This window comes from Ailuropoda melanoleuca, chromosome 16 (genome assembly GCF_002007445.2).
Source record: "Ailuropoda melanoleuca isolate Jingjing chromosome 16, ASM200744v2, whole genome shotgun sequence".
Classification (NCBI taxonomy): domain Eukaryota; kingdom Metazoa; phylum Chordata; class Mammalia; order Carnivora; family Ursidae; genus Ailuropoda; species Ailuropoda melanoleuca.
Window position 1 is genome coordinate 88,889,434 of NC_048233.1, and position 19,822 is coordinate 88,909,255.

The 19,822-nt window shown below is 58.9% G+C and overlaps 2 protein-coding genes across 2 annotated transcripts in view; both read left to right on the forward strand.

The window, feature by feature from the left end:
• Nucleotides 1-13,250, forward strand: part of LOC105235183 (tumor necrosis factor receptor superfamily member 10A-like) — a 24,439-nt gene extending 11,189 nt beyond the window's left edge. Inside the window, exons 2-11 of the mRNA XM_034646232.1 lie at nt 95-182; nt 1,413-1,541; nt 3,626-3,740; nt 4,943-5,022; nt 7,323-7,433; nt 7,822-7,860; nt 7,964-7,989; nt 9,230-9,529; nt 11,393-11,435; nt 12,341-13,250. Of these exons, the coding sequence (XP_034502123.1) occupies nt 95-182; nt 1,413-1,541; nt 3,626-3,740; nt 4,943-5,022; nt 7,323-7,433; nt 7,822-7,860; nt 7,964-7,989; nt 9,230-9,529; nt 11,393-11,435; nt 12,341-12,531 (1,122 nt within the window). The 3' untranslated portion in view covers nt 12,532-13,250. The remainder of the gene's footprint in view (nt 1-94; nt 183-1,412; nt 1,542-3,625; nt 3,741-4,942; nt 5,023-7,322; nt 7,434-7,821; nt 7,861-7,963; nt 7,990-9,229; nt 9,530-11,392; nt 11,436-12,340) is intronic.
• Nucleotides 13,251-14,947: 1,697 nt separating this feature from the next.
• The window catches only part of CARS1 (cysteinyl-tRNA synthetase 1), a 50,770-nt gene continuing 45,895 nt past the window's right edge, over nt 14,948-19,822 (forward strand). Inside the window, exon 1 of the mRNA XM_034646235.1 lies at nt 14,948-15,064. Coding sequence (XP_034502126.1) covers nt 15,040-15,064 — 25 coding nt within the window. The 5' untranslated portion in view covers nt 14,948-15,039. The remainder of the gene's footprint in view (nt 15,065-19,822) is intronic.

Genomic DNA, 19,822 nt, shown 5'->3' on the forward strand with positions numbered 1-19,822 from the left:
GCCTATCGGCCGACCCGCGTCCAGCTAGAGGCCGTGTGCGGCTACGTGTGCAGCAGGCTTCTCTTGACGACCCCATCTCCTTTTCTGCTCGAAGGTGCCCCTGTCGGGTGGTGAGCCCAACTGCGGCCCGGATGAGTACAAGCCTGACGGTCTCGGCCTGTGCTGCAGGAAGTGCCCGGCCGGTGAGTCTCAGGGTGTCTTCTAGAGCCTTGCGGGCCGGCCCTCCTCAGCTGGCGAAGGGAGGCTGTGGGCCCTTGGAGCAGAGCTGGAGGCTGGCGCTGGAGGCTGGGTGGGGAGACCCCCGCCGGCTCAGGTGGGTGGACCTCTCCTTGGCAGCCAGCCACCCCCGCTGGGCCCCCACTGTGGGGCACTCTCGTGGGAACAGGGCCGTGGGCTTGTTTTGTTGGGGGCGGTGCCTTCAGGAGGATGGAGGACAACGTGGTGGTGCACGGCCAGGCCCGATAACTCCTAGCTGCCCTCCCGCTGGGGTGACCGAGGAAGGAGGTGCCTAGCGGGGCGGGGATGACCACTGTCCTCAGGCACATCACGTCCACGAAGCCTTGTTCCCCTGCGTGACGATGCTCTGAGTGAGCCCCGCAGGGCAGGCGGGGGCCGCAGCCTCAAGTGCCTGCTGTGCCCACCGCCCACATCACCTCACCTCCTCTACACTCAGACAGGTGTGCCCACACTCTCAGAGTTCTTCGCGGATATCCTCTGTGTGGGGGCCAACCCCATACCGCTACCCATCAGCACACGTGTCCCCCCCCCCGCCCACTCTCCTCCACTGCAGGGCTCCCGTTCCGGGCATCAAACGTCCACACCTGGACCACTCGCCCCACACGCTCCCCTCACACCTGTATATACAGCACGCGTGTGTGCGTCCTCACCTGTGCACATGCGCACCCACACACGCACGCAGCTCACGTGGGCAGGAATTAGGTGCTTCAGCTGGAAACCTTGTGAACTCAGCCTGTGTGCAAAATGTGGGTTGAGATAGGTTCCTCGCAGCAAGGTGTGATCGGCTCAGATACAGCGTTTGCACGAGGCAAGCCTAGCCCTGGGGGGCTCCTCTGGGACTGGTAGAGACCTCTGTCCCTGGACCTCCAGTGTACCCTGTAGATGAACCGGAAGCTGGCCAGCCCACCCCGGGAGCTGGGGTGAACACGCAGACGTTGTCAGGCTCTCGGGGGGCTCCCGTGTGTGTGCTCAAAACCCTCTGCTGACGTGCGTTCCAAGAGTGGTTGAATGCCGCGGGCACCACGTCCCCAGGTCCTGGGTCACGTGTGGCCAAGCGTCAGCCCCGAACATTCCAGGAAGATGGTAGAGAGGGCTGGTCTCCAAGTAGAAGCCTCCGGGGTGGGGACAGGTCTGTTCTGGGCCCCCACCTCACCTCTGTGTCCCCCCCTTCACAGGCTTTCATGTCAGCAGACACTGCGGTGTAAACCATGGCGTGCCGATATGTAGCCCGTGCGAACCCGGAAGCTTCCTCACGTACCCAAACGGGGAGACAAACTGCCAACTGTGCGCTAAGTGTCGGGAGGGTAAGTGAGCTACAGTCCGGCGCAGTGGGATCCTCGGATTTGAACACATAGCCCCCTTCGCCTCGGCTTTCGGCATTGCCCCAAAAGGAGTTATGCACGAGGACAGAGCTGCTAGAGTGCCAGTCACGAGGCGTTCATACCATGATGATGTGCGCCTGTGGTTAAAGAGCCAGCCTACCCAGAGTCAGGATTGTAGGGACGCTCTGTGCAAGAATGATATACAGAAGTTTGTCCCTGTTTCTGTGTGTGGGCCACAAAGGGTTTGAAAGATGTAATTGTTTTTAAAATTACCATTTCTATTAGCAAAGAAAAACTAAGATACTTTGAGGTGAATGTAGCAAAGGGTGTATAAAATGTTTATGTGAACATACAACATTTAAGACAATCTGCATATGCAGAGAAATACAAGATTATATGTGAGAAGGCGCTATGGTTTGCGGCTGTCAGTTCTCCGTGAAAGGATTCGTAGATTGAGTGCATTCCCAGGAAAAATCCCAACAGGAATACCAACTCATCGTGCTGTATAGTTTAAATACACAGTTTTTGTTTAAAATAAAAAGTAGTCGCGACAGGATTTTCATGAAATCGGATGAGCTGACAGTTGTCCAAAAGCTCGGGGAAGGAAAGAACGCACCATCTCTCCCCAGCGTAATGAGCCAATGCAGAGAGACAGACGGACGGCGTGGTGTTTAAGTGTGGGTGGACGGCTGGGCCAGTGGAACAGAGTGGACAGCCCCATGGACGTCAAAGGTCACGTGTGGCCCAGTGACTGAGCCCTCCACAGGAGCAAGGGCGGCGTCTCCAGCACAGACTGCCGGCCGCCGATAGAGCCTGTGCCTGTGCAGGACGCAGGCTGGAAGCTCCTGCCGTGCACACAAGTCCATTCCCAGATGCACCCCAGGCCGCATGCGAAAAGTCAGGCTATAAGAGCAAAACGTAAAGAGTGTTCATGCCCTCGAGGCAGCGGAAAAACGTCTTACGGGAGTCTTAAAAGTCATGAACCCTACGAATGAGGTGGGTGCACGTGATTGCGACTTCTGTTCATCCTAAGACACCCAAGCTTGGGAATTAAGCCATGAAGTGAGAGAACGTGCTTATGATACAACTCTCCCACGTTCACATCCAGAACCAGCAAATCAATAAGGAGTGTGAAAACACACTTGATTTAAGTGGAGGGACAGACACAGCCAGTAAACGTGGAGAAAGCTTGGAGTAGGTGGACAGACATACTGTCCTAGCAGACGGACAGCGTTCTGGCGTGGGGGCCGAGGAGAGCGAGGACTCACCCCCAGGCACACGTAGGAGTGCGTCCGCTCTGGAAACAGTCTTGGCAGAGTTGGCGCAGTTGAAGATGGGCCAAAACCTGTGCCCGCCCTCCCCGCGTCCTGATCCCGACGTGGTCAGGATTGCCCGTGTGTGCTGAGAGCTGGGGGAGGGTCTGCAGTAACGTACAGCCAGCAGCAACCCCAAGGTCCACTGATGGAGAGTTGGGTCCCCGGAGGAGCACTCACTCTGTGGGACCCGGCCCAGTGTGGGGTGCGCAGTGTGATCCGGCCCGAGTGCTGTCTTGCCCAACACGTCCGGTCTCAGGATGGCGAGAAAGTAGTGACGGGCTGTGGAGTGCTGAACCCGGGCTGTGGGTGGGACGTGGTCCCCAGAGGGGCGTGTGGTCCTCTCTTGCTATCCTCTGTATCTGGAGTGTTGTTGCTGGTCTCGAGCCCGGAGGAAGGGCTCTGGGGGTGGTCATCAGCACGGCCATGGTGGATATTGCTGGCATGAGGAGGGGTCCCTCTGTCTGCCCTTCTGTCTCTGAGGTTTTACACGGCATCCCTGGCGATGCTGTGCTCTTCTCTGTGGGGCAAACAAGGTGAACGGGACCAAGGGGGTGGTTTCTTAACAGGTGGCCCTGGGCCCTCACCAGAATTCAGGTGTGAGGTCTGGCTATTGGCTCCTCTCTGCCCCTGTTTAGGAGGCCGTGGAGGGGGAGGACAGGTTCCATGCCCTCTAGCAAGGCGCTTGGCGCAGTCCGGTATGGCGGGGACGGTCCTGTCCCCCGGCGCTGACCCTCAGCCCTCCCCTTTCAGACCAGGAGATGGTGGCTGCGTGCACGCGGACCAGCAACCAGAAATGTCAGTGCAAGACCGGGAGCTTCTACTGTGGAGACTCAGACTGCACAGAGAGTTGCTACCGGTGTCAAAGGTGCTGGGGGCATGGGTGTGGGCCCCCCCCTGTATTCACAGTACCAGACCCTAAGCCCCCAGCAGTGGTGGAGATGGTCCAAACACACGGGCAGCGATGAGTCCCAGAGGGTCAGAGGGCGTGGGAGGGGTCCGTCTCCGGAGCAGAGGCCCAGGTAGGGGAGGAGGCTAGCCAGGGAAGGTTCTGGGGGAAGCGATTCCGAGGCAGGTGGAACGGCAGCAGAGCGGCACGACCACAGCATCGTGAGCCCCCTGTGGCTGCCGTGACAGGGCCACAACGGGGCAGTGTGAAAAACCAACAGAGGTGTGTTCTCTCACAGTTCTGGAGACCGGCAGTCTGGATCCAGGTGTCAGCGGGGCCGTGCTCCCTCCGCAGACTCTAGGGGAGGACCCTGCCTCGCCTCTTCCAGCCTCTGATGTTGCCGGCACTCCTCGGGGCTCCTTGGCTTATCCTCCATGTCTGCTTCTGTCTTTTCGAGGTCATCTTCGCATGTGTGTGTCTCTCTGTCTTCCCGTGGCCTCCTCTCTGTCTCATACACACTTCCCTCCTGTAAGGACAGCGGTCACGGGTGAAGGCCCACCGTAGTCTGGTGTGAGCTCATCCGTCATGGGAGCATCTCTGCACACACCGTTCTGAGGTTCCGGGTGGGCACGGATTTTTGGAGGACTTCTGGGGACGCTGACGGTGGCAGAGCCACGTGGAAGAAATAGCTCACGTTTGTGAGGCACGTTGTAAACTGATAGGACTCAGACGGTGCTGAACGGTAGCTTCCTGTAGCTGCAGGTGCAAAGTAGGGACTGCTTTCAGGTCCAGTTCGATCAAGGCTCTGGCTACTCTGCATTCGCTTGCATGTCCCCTTTTCCATGCGCTTGACCTTTGGGTAACTTCTTTCTCGATGGAGATCGAGGTGCAGCTACCGCAGGCCAGTCCTCACAGCCACATACAGCGCTACCCAGAAACAGGGAGGCGTCCCCCCACCCGCCCTCCCCTTGTGTCACAGAGCCTGGGACAGAGCTTTACTCTTCAATGAGCCACTTTGGGCCAGACAGCTGGGGAGATGCCAGGCAGTGACGGCCTGAAGGCTGGTGGGCCATCGTGGGAGCTGGGGCCTCCTAACCCCTGATCTGCGGGTGGTGAGAGGAATGTTTGGGGCTGCATCCAGGCAGGGGGGGATAATACTCCGGGTTTCCTCCGTCTTCCAGATGTTCCGGCGCTACCCTTCGGCCCTGCAATGCCACAAGTGATACAGTCTGCTACACAGAGCCTGGTCCAGAGGCCCCAGGTAAGAGACGGATGCCCTGTCTTCCATCCAGGTCCACAGACCTTTCCCGTGAAGGTGAGGCATTGAGGCTTTGCAGGCCTGGGTGCCCGTAAGACTTGCAGGAATAGGCAGGGGGCTGGATTTGGCCCATGGGCCACGGTTCACAGACCTCTGAATCCTTGGTGACACGCTGAGGCTCCCGTCCTTGGCGCGTGCCGGGCTGCGTGGCCTACGGGGCATCTCCCTGCTGGTGTCCTGCCTGGTGTCCAGCGCCCCGCGGAGCAGGTGGTGGGTGGAGTGGGTGGCTTCCGTGAGGCCTGCGGTTTTCTCCCGGTGAGTGAGCACCTCTTCCGTCCCTCCTTTCACGGGATCCCCAAGGCCAGGCCGGGTCTGTGCCTTGAGGGGGTCTCTGCTGAGTCCCAAGGCTTTGAGGTGGGCGCAAGCCCGGAGTGGAAGTGAGGCCCAAGGCTTTGGGCCTCTTGTGCCAAGTGTCCCTGCGAGACGCATGCCTGCTTGTAAGCTGACTCGTAGGCGGGTTTCTTTCTCAGATTTGATAGTTAGAGCGGACCCCTGAACAATGTGGTACGAGGGGCGCCAATTCTCTGCATGGTCTAAAATCGACAGGGAGCCTTTGATTCCCCCAAGAGTTGAACGACTAGCAGGCTCCTGGTGAGTGAAGCCTCCGTGGCCACACGGACGGTTGATCAACCCCTTTGTTGTATGTGACCTGTGTCACATATACTGTATTTTTACAGCAACACGAAATATAGAGAAAATGGTATTGAGGGATCGTAAGGAGGTGCAGATGCGGTGATGGTACCATACTGAATTTATGGGAAAACTCCGCACGTACGTGGACCCTCGCAGTCGAAACCTGCGTTGTCCTGAGGGGTCGGCTGTGTGCATAGAGGGTGGTGGTGACTTACAGAATTCGGGTACAGTCCGTTTGTGTTGCGAGTGTCTCCTCCTCGGGGGGGCGGCCTTCCTAACTGTCGCTCAGGGGTGTTGGAGGACACACCCTTCGTTTTCATGGGGTCCCTTTACCGCTGCGTCCGGTGCAGTTGGACTGACACTCTGGGTTGTTGGAGGACACACCCTTCATTTTCATGGGGTCCCTTTACCGCTGTGTCCCGTGCGGTTGGACTGACGCTCGGGTGTTGGAGGACACACCCTTCGTTTTCATGGGGTCCCTTTACCGCTGCGTCCCGTGCGGTTGCTGCTCGTGTGTCCTGTGTGAGAAATCTTTGCTCACCTCGAGGGATTCTGTATGGTTTTACCTTTTGGATTTTGTTCTACAGTGAACCCGGCCAGGTGTGGGGTAGGAGCTCAGGGCTCGCGGTGTCTCTCCCGTCTGCACATACACGTGACCCAGGATTGTGTTTTGCAAAGACAGTCCCTTCCAGCTGCAGCCAGTGTCCCTTGGTTGGAAAGCGAGCATCTCTGTGTGAGGCTGTCATCCTGTCCCGTCTTGGGCCGCGTCCACCTTTCCAGCAGGCCCTGACGTCTGAGGCACAGGCTCCTCTCGCACTTCCCCCAGACCCTCCGGCTGCTCTGGGACGTTGGGGGTCCTTTTACCCTGCAGTGTCGGCTTGTTGATTTCCACACCAGATTTTGAGTCGTGTCGCTTGCACTTGTAAAGGATATTGGAACAGCAGAGGTAGAAAAACCCATTAGGAAGGGCCTCACCTGAGCATGAGCGTCAGACAGTGGTATCACGTGAACGATTTGCCCCATGGTCCGTCCCCCCGGCCCCGGCTGCCGACGCCATGACATCGGGGCGCTGACCATCCAGGCTCTAATGGGCCTGCCCTGCCTCCTGCGTCCGTGGTCCGTGTGTCCGTGTGCTGTCGCTGCCGTGATGTCACCACGGTGCGACCAGATGTCCGAGTGGTTATAGCAGATGTCCCCCCGGGTGGACCTGCCCGGTCCCTCGGGCCCCCATGGGTGGGCCCTGCTGCAGTCGGGAGTGGCCATCCTCTGCCTGCTGCTGCTGCAGGTGCAAATCCCAGGCCCCGTCCTGGGAAACCAGGCCCTCCAGCCGCTGTCCTGGCCGTGCGGACCTCCTGCTGCTTCCTGCCACCTGAGCAGAATCCCACGTCCTCTCAGTCCGGGGTCCTCGTCTGCGACACAGGAAGCCTGAGCCTCTGCTGCCTTCCACTAGGGTCGTTCACGATGATGACCAGCGGGAGACGGGGCTTGGGACCCGGAGTGGCCGCCGTGCTGCCATCCCTCCCGGAGCGGGGATTTTCTGTCGCCCGTCACTTGAGTGAGAAGAGCGTGCCTGACCCTGTCCCACCGTTCTCTGTTATGTCTCCTTCCAGGAAACGAGAAATCCCAGTATGTGATCGGCTACACTGTCGCCGTCGTCATCGCCGTCGCCGTTCTTTTCCTCATCGTTTACTGCTGTAAAAGGAAAAGGAAATTAACATCAGGTCCGTCGTGGGGAAGGCAGCGTAGCAACCGCCTCAGGAGATCTGGTGGGGAGGTCTGGGGTTGGGGGGGCCCCGATGGGGCTTTTGAGGTTAAAACACAGCTGTGTTCATCGTCTCGGTCTCCTGTCTGAGCTCGGGGCTCTGCCGCCTGCTCCGGACTCATAGGTCTTAAGACCCACATCTCTGGTCAGCTGGCTGGAGACACCGTGTCCGGGGTGCTGGAGGCCAAGGGGCAGGAGAGACTGGCACTGTGTCATCGTGGGGGCGCCCGGAGGGAGGCAGGGCTACTGGGTGTGGGCAGAGCACCGAGGCAGCTCAGCCCCTGTGCTCACCTCCTGTGCTCCCTCCTGTCCTTACCTCCTGTGCTCACCTGTTGTGCTCCTCGCAGGTGTGTGGCCTCACCACTGGCTGGTCAGCTTCTGGAAAGGTAAGGTGGCTTTATCATATGTTCACAGCAGTTTCTTGCCTCACAGAAGTCATTGTCCCCACTGACACCGGTTCTGTTCCTTTCTCTTCTTGTTGGTCTTCAGGACGGGCAGAAGGACCAGGCAGCAATGTAAGTATTGCCGTGCGGTTTCCCTAACGGGTGTGCCGGGCCGGTGCGGCAGCCGAGTCCCAGAAGACATCCCGGGGGTGGGTGCGCGGGAGACCCTGCGCTTCAGCCCCGTGTGCGCCCGCCTTACTGGAGCCCTAGAACGTGCTGGAAGAAGGCTTATGTTCTGCCGGTCGGGGCCAGAGTGGAAAGCGAGGCACAGCGGGGCAGAGGGCTCCGCGTGAGCGTCCCGGGCTGCAGAAGCAGGGCAGGGCGTGCTGGGGAGCGTGGAGCAGTGCAGCCCGTAGCCCCCAGATCTGCAGGCCGGAGCCTGGCATCGGCCTGGCGGGGTGGCTCTTTCAGAGGCTCTGGGGAGGGCCCTTCCTGAGTGTCTGTGTCTCCGCGTCGGCCTCCCGGAGGACGCTCCCCACTGGCGCGGGCTCACGGTGGTGCAGCGTGAGCTCCCGCGGTCAGGCCCTGCTAGCGGGCACGGAGCTCAGGGCGCGGAGCGGGGCACAGCGCAGGGGTGCTGCGGTTGGGTCCCCGACCACGGCCTTAAGGCACGTGGTGCCAGGGAGCCAGTCAGATGGATCGTTCCCGTCCCGGGGGGGTGTCCAGAAGCGCTCCCGCCACAGTGTAGACTGTTAAGTGCAGTAGCGTCTGTCTGACACCCCACTTAAAAGATGCTTTACTGCTGGGGCTCCTGGGCAGTCTGACTCTGGATCTCCGCTCAGGTCTGATCTCGGGGTCGTGAGATCAAGCCCCAGGTTGGGCTCCGTGCTGGGCGTGGGCTCTACTTGGCAAGAGGGACACTTTATTGCTAATGGGCGCTCCCCGTCATCTGAGGTCCCAGCAAGTTGCACAGGTCACCGCACAAATACAGGCCTCACGAATCAGTTACACACTGGGCAGGTAATCCCAGAACGTGACCTGGACACAGAAGCGAGCAGATGTCGTGGGGAAGATGGCGCCCCCGGCCCGCTCAAGGTAGGGTCGCCACAGACCCTCCACTTGTGCGGAAGCGGTAGAACGAGGTCTGCCTGTGTCTTTGGGGGGCCACTTTCAGCCCCCCACAGGCTTGGGTTGGGGGTCTTGGGACTCCCCCCCAGGAGTTGGTGGCAGAGCGGGGAGCTCACCCCATGCGCTGTTCTCCAGAATTTCCCATTTTCTGTCTCCCCATGAGGCACGGGTGTTTCCCCCAAGCAGTGGCTCGGGGGTACGCGGGCTTCGTGCCCGAGAGACACGACCTTGTCCTTTACCACAGATTTGCCATCAGCACAGTGAGTCGCTGCTGCCCTCGAATCCTGAGAGGGACGGGCCAGCTCCTGACTTAGAAACGTCCTCGTCATGTCGCCAGCCGGAGGAGGAGAGCGCCGCCTTGCAGGCCGAGGCTGGGCCCCAGCAGGCCCCCTCAGAGGAGCTGGAGGAGGGCGCCTCGCTGCAGCAGACGGTGGTCGGGGGGAGCCCTGCATCCCCAGAGCAGGCGCTGTGCGTTGTGGCTCCGGCTGCCCCTGGGCCGCAGGACCAGCCCGCAGCGTCCCCGTCCCTCAGGGCCCTGGAGCAGGTACGTGACCCGTCTGGGTGGGCGCGGGGAACGGCAGCTTCTAGCCTATTGAGCACCTGCTGTGTGCAGACGCCGTGTTCGGTGCGGACGGGCGTGCCTTTGCACAAGTCCTGTACGTGTGTCCCAGGGCGGCTTCCACAGCGGGCTGTGTGCTGTCTCCGTGTCCTGGAGGCTGCAGGTCCAGGGACAAGGTGTCGGCTGGGCTTCTGCTGAGGCTGTGAGGGCCATCGCGGCCACGCCTCTCCCTCGGCTGCTCCTGGCGTCTGGCCGTCTTCGGGGCTCCGTGGTGTGTGGAAGCATCACCCCGGCCTCCGTGTCCGTCCTCACGGGACGTCTCTCTGTGTGGGAGTCCAGGTCCTGATTTCCCCTTTTCCTGAGGACGCCAGTCCCGATGGAGTGAGGCTGACCCTCATGACCTCGTCCTAACTCTTTGTCCACCAAGGCCCTGTTTCCAGCTGTAGTCACGTGCAGAGGTGGGGACTTCAGTGTCCGGGGTTACAATTCTGCACATAGGAGCCACAGCGCACCTGCTGTCCAAACGGTCTGTGACACCGAGGTGGGCACAGAGGCCCAGAGAGCATCCTTGTCCAGGTCCCGTGGCTGCAATGCAGTGGGACCGAGGAGGCCGGACACCACAGCCTCCCAAGTGTGTGGCGGTCTGACATCGGCGTGTCCGACCTCGGCCAGCACCTCCGTGTGCCAGCCGTGGCCTCTGCGTAGCAGGGGCGTCGGGGGAATAGCGGGCGCACGCACCGCCCTGGATGGGCCGTGCGGGTCGGGCTCATTCTGGGGGGAGCCACGGTCCCCATCCTCTGTGGTGGGACAGCAGGGGCTGTCGTGCGTGTGACCCCTGAATAGGGTTTGACGAGAGCCGACTCCTGCTGCATGGTCTGGGGAGTAGGTCTCTTCGGGACAAGGGGAGAGCGTGTGCGTCAGAGGGACAGAGTCAGGGTTTGGGGAATGACAAGGCCCCGTGTCTGAATCCTAAAGGCAGTGCACGGGGGAGGATTTGAGGGACAGGGTCCCATGGAAGAGATGGGGGCTCCTGTGGTACACGTCGTGGCCCCCGTGGTCCCCTGGTGTGGGCGTGGAGGTTGCAAACTCTCCTTTGGAGACTGGGTTCCTGGACCGAGTGCCCGTAGGCATCACTGCACGGAGAGCCCCCGACTTTCTTTAGCTTCCCTGCCGCCTAGGAGTCGAGTCCGTACAGAAGTTAAGACCCTTGCCATCTCAGCGGGAGGCCCGCAGTGTCCCTGTCGGCCTGTGCCACGAGAGCACCTCCGTTCTTACAGCCGCACAGCCCCTGCCCAGCATGGGGAGGCACGTGCGGGTGCGGACGCGAGGCCGAGCTTGGGTCTGGAGGCTTGGGCCTTGTGCTCGCAGCATGCGGCCTGACGCTGACAGGGAACCGTGATGTTATGCAGGGGGCAAGCGGGTGTTGGAGCTGCTGCTCACGGGCCGTTCGCACCCGCACTGGCATTGGCCTCCGCTAGGAGACCGTCCTCATGCCCGTCTAACGTTTCTCGGTGTATCTGTGCGGACAGGTGTGCTCTCCGTTCGTAGGACCTGGAGGAGAGCGGGTTACCCCAGGTGACACAGTTCAGCGGGCACCTGCCCGCCCACCCGAGCAGGGGCTCCTGTGCTGCCTCCACGTCCCGGGCGTGTCCTGGGGGAGCATGACCCGGGGGACACAGGTGGGCTGTGAGCTCTCGGCCACCCATGGTGGACTCCCTGAAGGCCTTCTCCCCCGCACGGGGCCTCCCCTGCCCCCACCCTGCTGCCGCCTCAGAGGTTGAGGTTGTGGTTCTGTTTCCGCCACACGGTTCTTCCTTCTCCTGCAACGCTGTTTTCTTCTCTCCACAGGAGTATGAAACTGAGTATTTCGTGAAAGATTCGTCCAATGAAGGTACGGAATCTGAATCAGTCGTTTGTAGGGACCGTTAGGGCTTCGTCTCGTTGGCCTGAGTGCCAAGTCCTGGTGTCCTTGGTTCTGAGAGGGGACGCCTGCCTGCGCAAGGCCGCGGGGCCGTCTGTCCACCCGACGTGCACTTTCTCGCAGTCAAGGGTGACAGTAGGGGAACAGCATTGAGTTTTGTGGGGTTCACAGACCTGGAGTACCGCTTTGATTGGAGGGTGCGTTTGTGTCTTTAAGGAGAAATAATTGGGGTAGGAATACTTGTTACAACCCTCGATGGGTAGGCCCCCTCTTGGCTAGGACGCTGTGTCTTGCTGGCGTTCTTGGAGGATTCTTGAGACCTGCTACGTGACAGGTGCTTCTTGGTATCTCACCTTCGCTCCCAGCTCTGCAAGACCACCCCGCTGGACAGGTTTAAGAACATGGCATTCTGAAACCCCGAGAGGTTACAAAACTTGCCCCAGGTCTCAGATCCTGACCATGGTCCCCAGCCAACACCAGGGGGCCTTCTCAGTCCTGAGCTGTCTTACAGCCTCTCTCTGGGTGTCAAGGGACAGAGGAAGGGCAGGTGACCTGCAGTGGACTGCAGATCCCATGCAGCTCCCCACTTTTCTGCATCCTTGGCTCCTTCTCCCAGACTCGAGCAATGAGCCACAGGCAGGGCAGGAGCCATGGCCCCACCTCAGTCTCCCCGCCCCGGGACCCGAGTTCTGGGACATCAGCGTGGGTTGCACTGGACCTCCCACCTCCTGGGTGTGGTGTGCTGGCCGGTGCCCAGGCCCAGGGGAAGCTGGAGACACCTGTGACTGCACCCCTGGGGACCAGTGATGACAGGTGCCACAGGCGGTCCTCCCAGAACTGTCAACAGCCCTCCTCTTTGTTTTTACTTCCTTCAGGCGGGATCTACTATGGATTTGAAAAATGGATTTCCGACAAAGACTGGAAGACATTTATGAGGCTTGTCGGCCTGGAGGACATCGATATTGAGAACTGCGAGTGCGAAAACCGCAACAACGTGACGGAGCAGCACCCACCAGATGCTCCTGAGGTGGAGAACGCAGCTGGGACGGGAGGCCTCGGTTTTTAAACTGTTCGCTGCCCTCCGTAAGATGCAGCTGCACATGCATCTGGAAAATATCATCAACGGGTTACTTGCGGAAGGCATCCTGGGCAGACGTGGGGACACCTCACAGATTCGATCTGGCTCGGGGTTAGGCCTCTAAGTGGGATCCTGGATGGATGTGATCTGACCTCCTTTCCCAATTTATACCTTACTGGAAACTTCTTGAATTCCTGATATAGTTGGGCATATTTTCTAAGTCAGTCCTGCAGAAAGTGCGTAATGGGGAGATCAGTTCTATGTGCCAGGGAGAGTGGTTCCTGCCAGGGCAAGACTAATTGTGGGGACTGTCTGTGGCCAAGGTGGCAGAGGTGGGCGGGATCTAAGTGGAATCCAGGAGTCCTGAGCTGCTTGGGCACTGTGCTGGCTCCCCTCACATTCTCCACACCTTTCCCTAGCCACTGAGGCTGCACTTTGGCTTTCTCACGTGGTCAGGTCTTAGATCTCAGAGATCTGGGACGTCCCCATGACCTAGAACACGGCATGTGTGTTACTAAGGTTCTCGTAAATCAGTAGATCACTACATAACTCAGTGACCCGCAGCCAAGGCTTTTATAACATCTGTTGTATATGTTTAAGTTTTTATTTTTAAGTGTAGTTAACATTGTCAGTTTTAGGTGCAGAACTTAATATTTTAATATTATGCTGTATTTATCAGAAGTATAGATTCCAGTTATATTATTGCATTGTTTTCTGTATTGTTTTCTTTATATTTATTTATTTTTTTTTTTGAGAGAAGGAGGGAGGGAGGGAAAGAGAACAATTGGGGAGGAGGGTCAGAGGGAGAAGCAGACTGTTGAGCAGGGAGCCTGATGTGAAGTTTGATCTCAGGACCCAAGCCGAAGGCAGTGCTCAACCAAATGAGCCACCCAGGTGCTCCTGTATTTATAGTTTTTTTGAAGGTTTCTTTAGTTTAGCTTAGGGCGAGTGTGTGTGAGCAGGGGGAGGGGCAGAAGGAGAGCAAGAGGCGATCCTAAGCCAACTCGCTGCCCAGTGCAGAACCTGACCCTGGGCTCCATCTCACAACACCAACATTGACTTGAGCTGAGATCAACAGCCAGGTGCTTAAGCAACTGAGCCAATGAGGAAGCCTTCTAATTAAGTTTTACCTAATAAAATTTATATTTTTAAACAGCGTTTCCTTTTCTTTCTGATGGGTACACAACCTGGGTGTGAATCCTTAGCAGGGGCTTCATACACAGAGGAAGACATGGACCCCAAGGTAAAATTTGCCCGAGGGAGGGGCTCTGGACTGAGGATCAGAGGCTGGAGAAGCCTCTTCTGTTTTGTGGTATCCCCCAGGGTGTCTGTGTCTGGAAATGGTGGTGCTGTCCTCCCACTCCTTGCCTCAGAGTGTGAGCTCCACTGTGCCCTCCTCACCCCACACATCACCAGTCCTTGGAGTTAGGATGCGTGGCATTGCCTGCTGCTTCCCATCCAGCACCAAGCCTCTTCAACTCCCAGTTAAAGTAAATGCCACACCCAACCCGTCAGCTCAGAGGTGGGTCGCCACCCACTCCCTTGTAGCCCCCACGTCCCAGGGTTTGCCGCTTCCTGGGGCTCTCCCCAGACTCTCTGCTCACCCCGCTCATGCAGGCCGGCGTTCACTCTCCTCTAGCCGACTGCAAGACTTCAGCGTTGCTTTCCTCTGGGACTCCTCTGTCTGTTCTGCCACCACTCAGCATTCTGAGAGCTCTAAAGCAGAAATCCAGCCCTGCCCGGTCTTGGTGGAACACTTGAGCGGGCCCATGCCATTCTGTATTTGTATATTTGTATTTATTTTTTATTTTTTCATGCCATTCTTGACTCTGCTTACAAGGTGATTCAAGAAGGTGGAGTCCTGGCCTGTGCCTCAGGCCCCATCTCTTGCCACGGCTGCTCCAGCACATCTGTACTAACATGAAGTTCTCAGTGTCCGGCTTTCTGCCAGCCTCATCTGCTGGACGGTACTGTCCCTGGCATGCACTTCCCACCCATCCCCAATCCCATCTTCTATGCCTCCTTCCAACTAGTCCTCTGTCCAGGCCAGCCCGTTCCTGTCTCTGGGTGGCTCGGTCTGACCGGCAGGCCGGGGCCTGGGTCGGGCCTGGGGCTGGGCTAGGTCTTGTCCCCGCGCCCCTTGGTGCAATGCTCACTTAAACAGGCATGCGTGAGCTCTGTCTTTGATGCCTGTCTCCCACACACACCACAGACACCCACATCCGCCCCGCGCCCCGGCGGGCCCTGGGTCTCCTAGCTTGGGACAAGGAACGTGTGACCCCTCCCCCCCCGTTGGTCCAGGAAGCTGCGCGCGGAACACTGAAAACTACAACTCCCAGCACGCACGGAGGCGGGGGAGTCCCGAGTCCGCGGTGGTTGCCTGGCGACCGGGCGTGTCCCGGAAGTCGGGCTGGGCGCTGGGCGGGACTTCCGGGGCGGTGGTTGCATCAGATTCTTGGAAGCTGGCACCGCGTCCGCTGGTTTGGAAATTCTAAGATGTCAGGTTCCTCTGGGGAGCAGGGTGAGTGCTCGCGGCAGGGCAGGCGGGACGACCCCCGGCCTGGGTGTTCGGCGGCTCCCCGGGGCGGGCATAAAATGACCCCGGGCCTGGGGGGCGGGTGGTCTCCGCGCCGGGCGAACGATGACCCTGGTCCTGGGGGTTCGGCGGGTCCCCGGGGCGGCCTGGCGGGCGTTGACCCACCCCGGGACCCCCGGCCTGGGCCTGCGCTGCCCACGCCTCGCCGGGACGCCACTCGGCTCCGGGCGGTGCCGCGGCCACCCCGTCCTCAGCCTCCTCGGGCTCTGCCGGGGTCCTCTGGCGCCCCGCCCCGGAGCGCTGCCCCGTGTTTCCCTTAGCTGGTTCCTGGGCGGGACCTCGCCCCCTCCTGACCCCAGCTGTACTCTGGGACAGGTGGTGCCCCGGGTTGTTTCAGTTGGCGTCCAACCTGGCAGCAAGCCGGGGGTGGGCGGAAGAAGCCGGGGTACGCAGACACACACATGAAAGGCTTCGGGTTTTACGAAGGCTTTCATCTGGGGCTCTACAGACCGTGGCCATTGGGCTCTGCTTGGTCAGAGCGTTATTACCGCACTTTACTGCCTGCCGCCTGGGAGGTTCCAGGAGCAGCTCTGCCCACGTGGGGCTCTGATGTCACCAGCGTGTGGACCAGCGGGGAAGAGCAGTGGATCTTTTCCCACAGTCCCGCAAGCAGGCAAGACCAGAGACTGTCACCGGGATTCCTAAGTCTGGAGCAAACTTTGCATTGCAGAAATTGAGGAGGGTTTTTCTGCTCTTGGCTGGTGAACATGGCCTTCGAGTGTGTCGGCCTGCCCATACTTCAGGCTGTGTGTGTCCCCTCTGCTCCTGAGTGCTCTGGGCTTCCAAGTGGGGAGCTCTGACCACCTGGGGAACCCTGTGATGTGGGAGACACCCTCATGACGGGCTGCTGTCCCACACCAGCACCCACATCCAGGCTCGCTGTACCTCACCCGACAGGTGTGCCAGGATTCCAGCACTATCCCCACCTGCCTTAGGGCCAGGCGGCCCTGAGAAGTGCACCCAGACTCCAATAAAACAACAGCATGTTCACAGCCCTGACTCCAGAGCCGGTGTGGTTGGCCTGGGCTCCCAGCTCTGCCCCTTTCTCACAGCACACAGGGGTCGAGCGTGCCACCTCAAAGGATGTGGACCCTTAGGGGGTCATCCCTCGGAAAGGATTTAGAGCCGCACCTGGCACAGGACGGACAGACGCTGTGTGTCTGGGTTGAGACCTGGAGCTTGTTTCTCTGTTCTTTTTTTTTTTTTTAATGCAAATGTGGTGTTGCTTCATTTGTGAACAAAAATGACATGTTGGTTTTTTTCTTTTAATTTATTTAGAAGGTCAGGTTTTTGGAGCCTTGGTAAGAGTTGGCCTGTTTTTGGAGATTGATCTATAGATTGGAATTAAGCCCCCAGGATGTCTGGACAGCTGGTAGATTTTTTTTTTTAGTCCTATACCTTAGGGCAGTACTTCCCAGCCAGTGCTTGGGCCCAGGGCACAGCCTGCCTGCTCGTCCTTTACTGCTCGCCCCCCCACCCCCAACCTGTCCCTAGTCTTCCTCCAAGGTTGAGAACCTGTGATAATCCCCTGAGGAACCAGGAAATGAAATCAAATAGGAAAGGCTGTGTGTGTGGATACTAGAGTTGTGGACATGCTTGGTTTCCAGTTTCTGAAAATTTTTTATTCTGAAGGTTGGATTCGTCAAAAGTGACTATCTCCCCAGGCTTTTTTTTTTAAGATTTTATTTATTTATTTGAGAGATAGTGAGTGAGAGAGAGAGAGTGAGTGCACATGAGCCAGGGAAGGGGCAGCAAAGCAGACTCTGCTGAGCAGGGAGCCGCTCCAGGACTCCGATCCCAGGACTTGGGACCTGAGCCGAGGCCGACGCTCAACCCAACCGACTGAGCCACCGAGGTGCCCTCCCCAGGCTTTTCAAGGAGGTCCTCATTTAGAATATTCTTCCCATTTCAGCTCTTTCTTAAGTAGATTCAGAACGTGTGGTTCCCTGTGATGACACCGGGTTTGCAGCTTCCCCTTTGCTGCTCGAAGGTGAGCGTCCCATTCCAGGTTCTGCTTGCTTTGGAAAGACAGGTCTCATCCCTGAGGATGCCTAGGTGTATGGAGCTCCTCTCAGAGGCCTTGCCCTGCAGGGTCCAGGCAGTCTTTGGTGGCTTTGTGTCAGACTTGCCGTTTAATTCTCCATGCCGTGTAATTCAAAGGGTCTTTGTAGTCATCGTATAGCTAGCGCTTTTCTCAGCATGTGTCTCTTCCAGGCAGTGGTCTGAATACATCTGTGTGGCCTTTCATCCTGAGAATAACCCTTGTGGTTGGTACTGCTCTTATCTGCTTGTCTAGGCGAGAATCCTGCTGTTCTGTGAAGTTGTGTGATTTGTCCAGGGTCACACAGCTCGCCAGAGGCAGCGCCTGGCTTCCAGCCCTGCCAGTTTGACCGCAGCAGAGCTCTTAGCCACCATCGTGCGCTGCCTTGCTGATAATCTGAATGATTCCGTGCAGAAGAACAGCTAGGGCCCCCAGTCCAGAGTGTGTGTGAGGGCACACAAGATGAAGCCAATACGTGTTGCTGTGTGTCCCGAAGAAAAATGAAGCATGCGTACTTACAGAATACAAATATTTGCTTCTCTATGAACTCATGTTTCCATGTTTCCGAGTATTTACTTTTATTTGAGAGTCGTAAGAGATGGTGCCCTTGGGGTAGAGATTAAGCCATTTCAGTGTCGCGGTGACGCTGGTGCTGTCCAGCTGCCCTCTCGTTAGCGCCAGACTGCGATTCTCATGAAAGGTCTGTGAAAGACACGAGAGAATGAAAATCCAGGGGAGAGCATCCTATCTTCTGTTTCAGTGGAGAAGTGTCACTGAGCAGTTCCCAGAGATTTACTTAGATAGTTCCTGTTTCCTCGGGGAGTATACACTGAGCGCCTGCTTTGCTAGGCGGTGCTGGGTGCCCGAGGTCTGACCGCACACGAGGGCGATCGCCTCAGCCGCTCCTGGGCTGGCCGTCCAGCAGGGAGGCGGGCTACAGCAGTGAAGGGCCAGACCATAGGACGGGTCAGTGTCGGGGTGGGCTGGAACAGACGGCCTCCCGCCTCGGTCCTGTCTCTGAGCGTGTGCTGCTTGGTGGGCCGAGAACTGTGAGGTTGTTGAGTCCGAGCTCTGGGACTACGCACTGACAGAACCTCGGCGGGTCCTTCTCTGCCGCGCATCCCACGGGCAGGATGGGAGCGTGGGGAGCCCCAGAGCCGGCTCCACCGGGCCAGACCTGCAAGTAGCAGCAGTGGGCACTGGTCTGCTGGCCAGGCCCAGAGCCCAGAGAGGGAGGACTGGGGCCAGGGAGCCCCCAGCACTCTGCTCCTGAGGAAGGGAGGGGTCGGCCAGATCCCAACAGGGATGGAGGCTGAGCCCCGAGGAAGAAAGAGGAGCGGGTGTTCCTGGCAGAGAGCACTGCTTTCCCGCAATTTCCTGAGGCCAGGGGGCAGAGGAGGGCAGGAGATAGGTCACAGGGCTGGGTCTGCAAGGGCCTTGAGCACGTCTTGGAGTTTAGGTCTTTGGGTTTTGGAAAGGTCACCTGCCCCTCCCCCCCACGCAGGTGGAGCAGGACGACAGTGGCAGCAGTGACAGCGATGGCATGAGAGGCGGGCAGGCTCGGGCACCAGGGCTGCTGCTGGGGGTGGCTGATGTGGGGGTAAGAGGCAAGCACCCAAGCTTTAGCCCCGTAGGGGACGATGGACATGCCACTCCCTGGGACCTGCGCCTAGGTCTGGGGGGCAAGGCACGATGCCTAGGGACACCCATGGATGAGTGGTACTCGGCTTGAGAGGCTGGTGCTCAGGAGAGGGGGGCAGAGGAGGCCTGTGGGAGGACACCCTGGGCTCTGGGAGTGGGTGGCATTCCCCCAGGTGGTGGAGAGCGGAGGGGGGGGCACGCGCCTCTCTGCTCTCTGATATTCTGTGTGGAGAAGGGATACATTCGGGAAGCCCTGTCCAGTCCCCTTTCTGAGAGCCACTTGGGTAGCTGAGCATCCCTTCAGGAAATGGTGTGGGCGAGGCCAGGAGGAGGGGCTGCAGGAGGCCCAGGAGGGGAGCCAGGGCGCTGTTTGCGGAAGGGGCGTGGCTTGTAGGGCTGGGTGCGTGGAGCACTGCAGGGTGAGGCCCAGAGTGGCCCTTAGCCATGTATGCAGTGCCTGGGAGTGGGTGAGGGGTGCTGACCCCCCTGAGCCCAGGCTGGTCTTCGAAGCACAGACAGACCTGGCCTGGGAGCTTATGAGGAAGGCAAGCCTGCTGTGAGGGGTCTGCCCTTCAGCAGGCTGCCTGGGGCTCTTAGCACAGGGCCCCCTGGGAGCTGGTGTAGGTACCCACTGCGGGCCCACCTCACCCTCCCAGGTTCTGATTCTGTGGGGCTCCAGTGGGCCCGGCAGGTGCACTGGGCCTGGAGCAGAGGAGGAAGACAGAGGCAGGTTGAAATGCTGGCGACAAGGGACCAAGGAGAAGGAGAGGTGATGCGCTCAGTTCCGGCAGGACCGCGGTTCATTTCATGTGGGTTTTGGTTCGATAGCTGTGCTGAGAGATTGCCTGGTTTTTTGTTTGTGTGATCTTGGGAAATGTTTTATAAGGGCTTCGGCTGTTTAAATTGGAGAAACCGGATACCAGGTCAGTCTCATAGTGACGTCCCATGATCAGTAGGCGTCCCTCCCTCGGTGCGTGTCGAGCGGCACTGCTGCGTGCCCT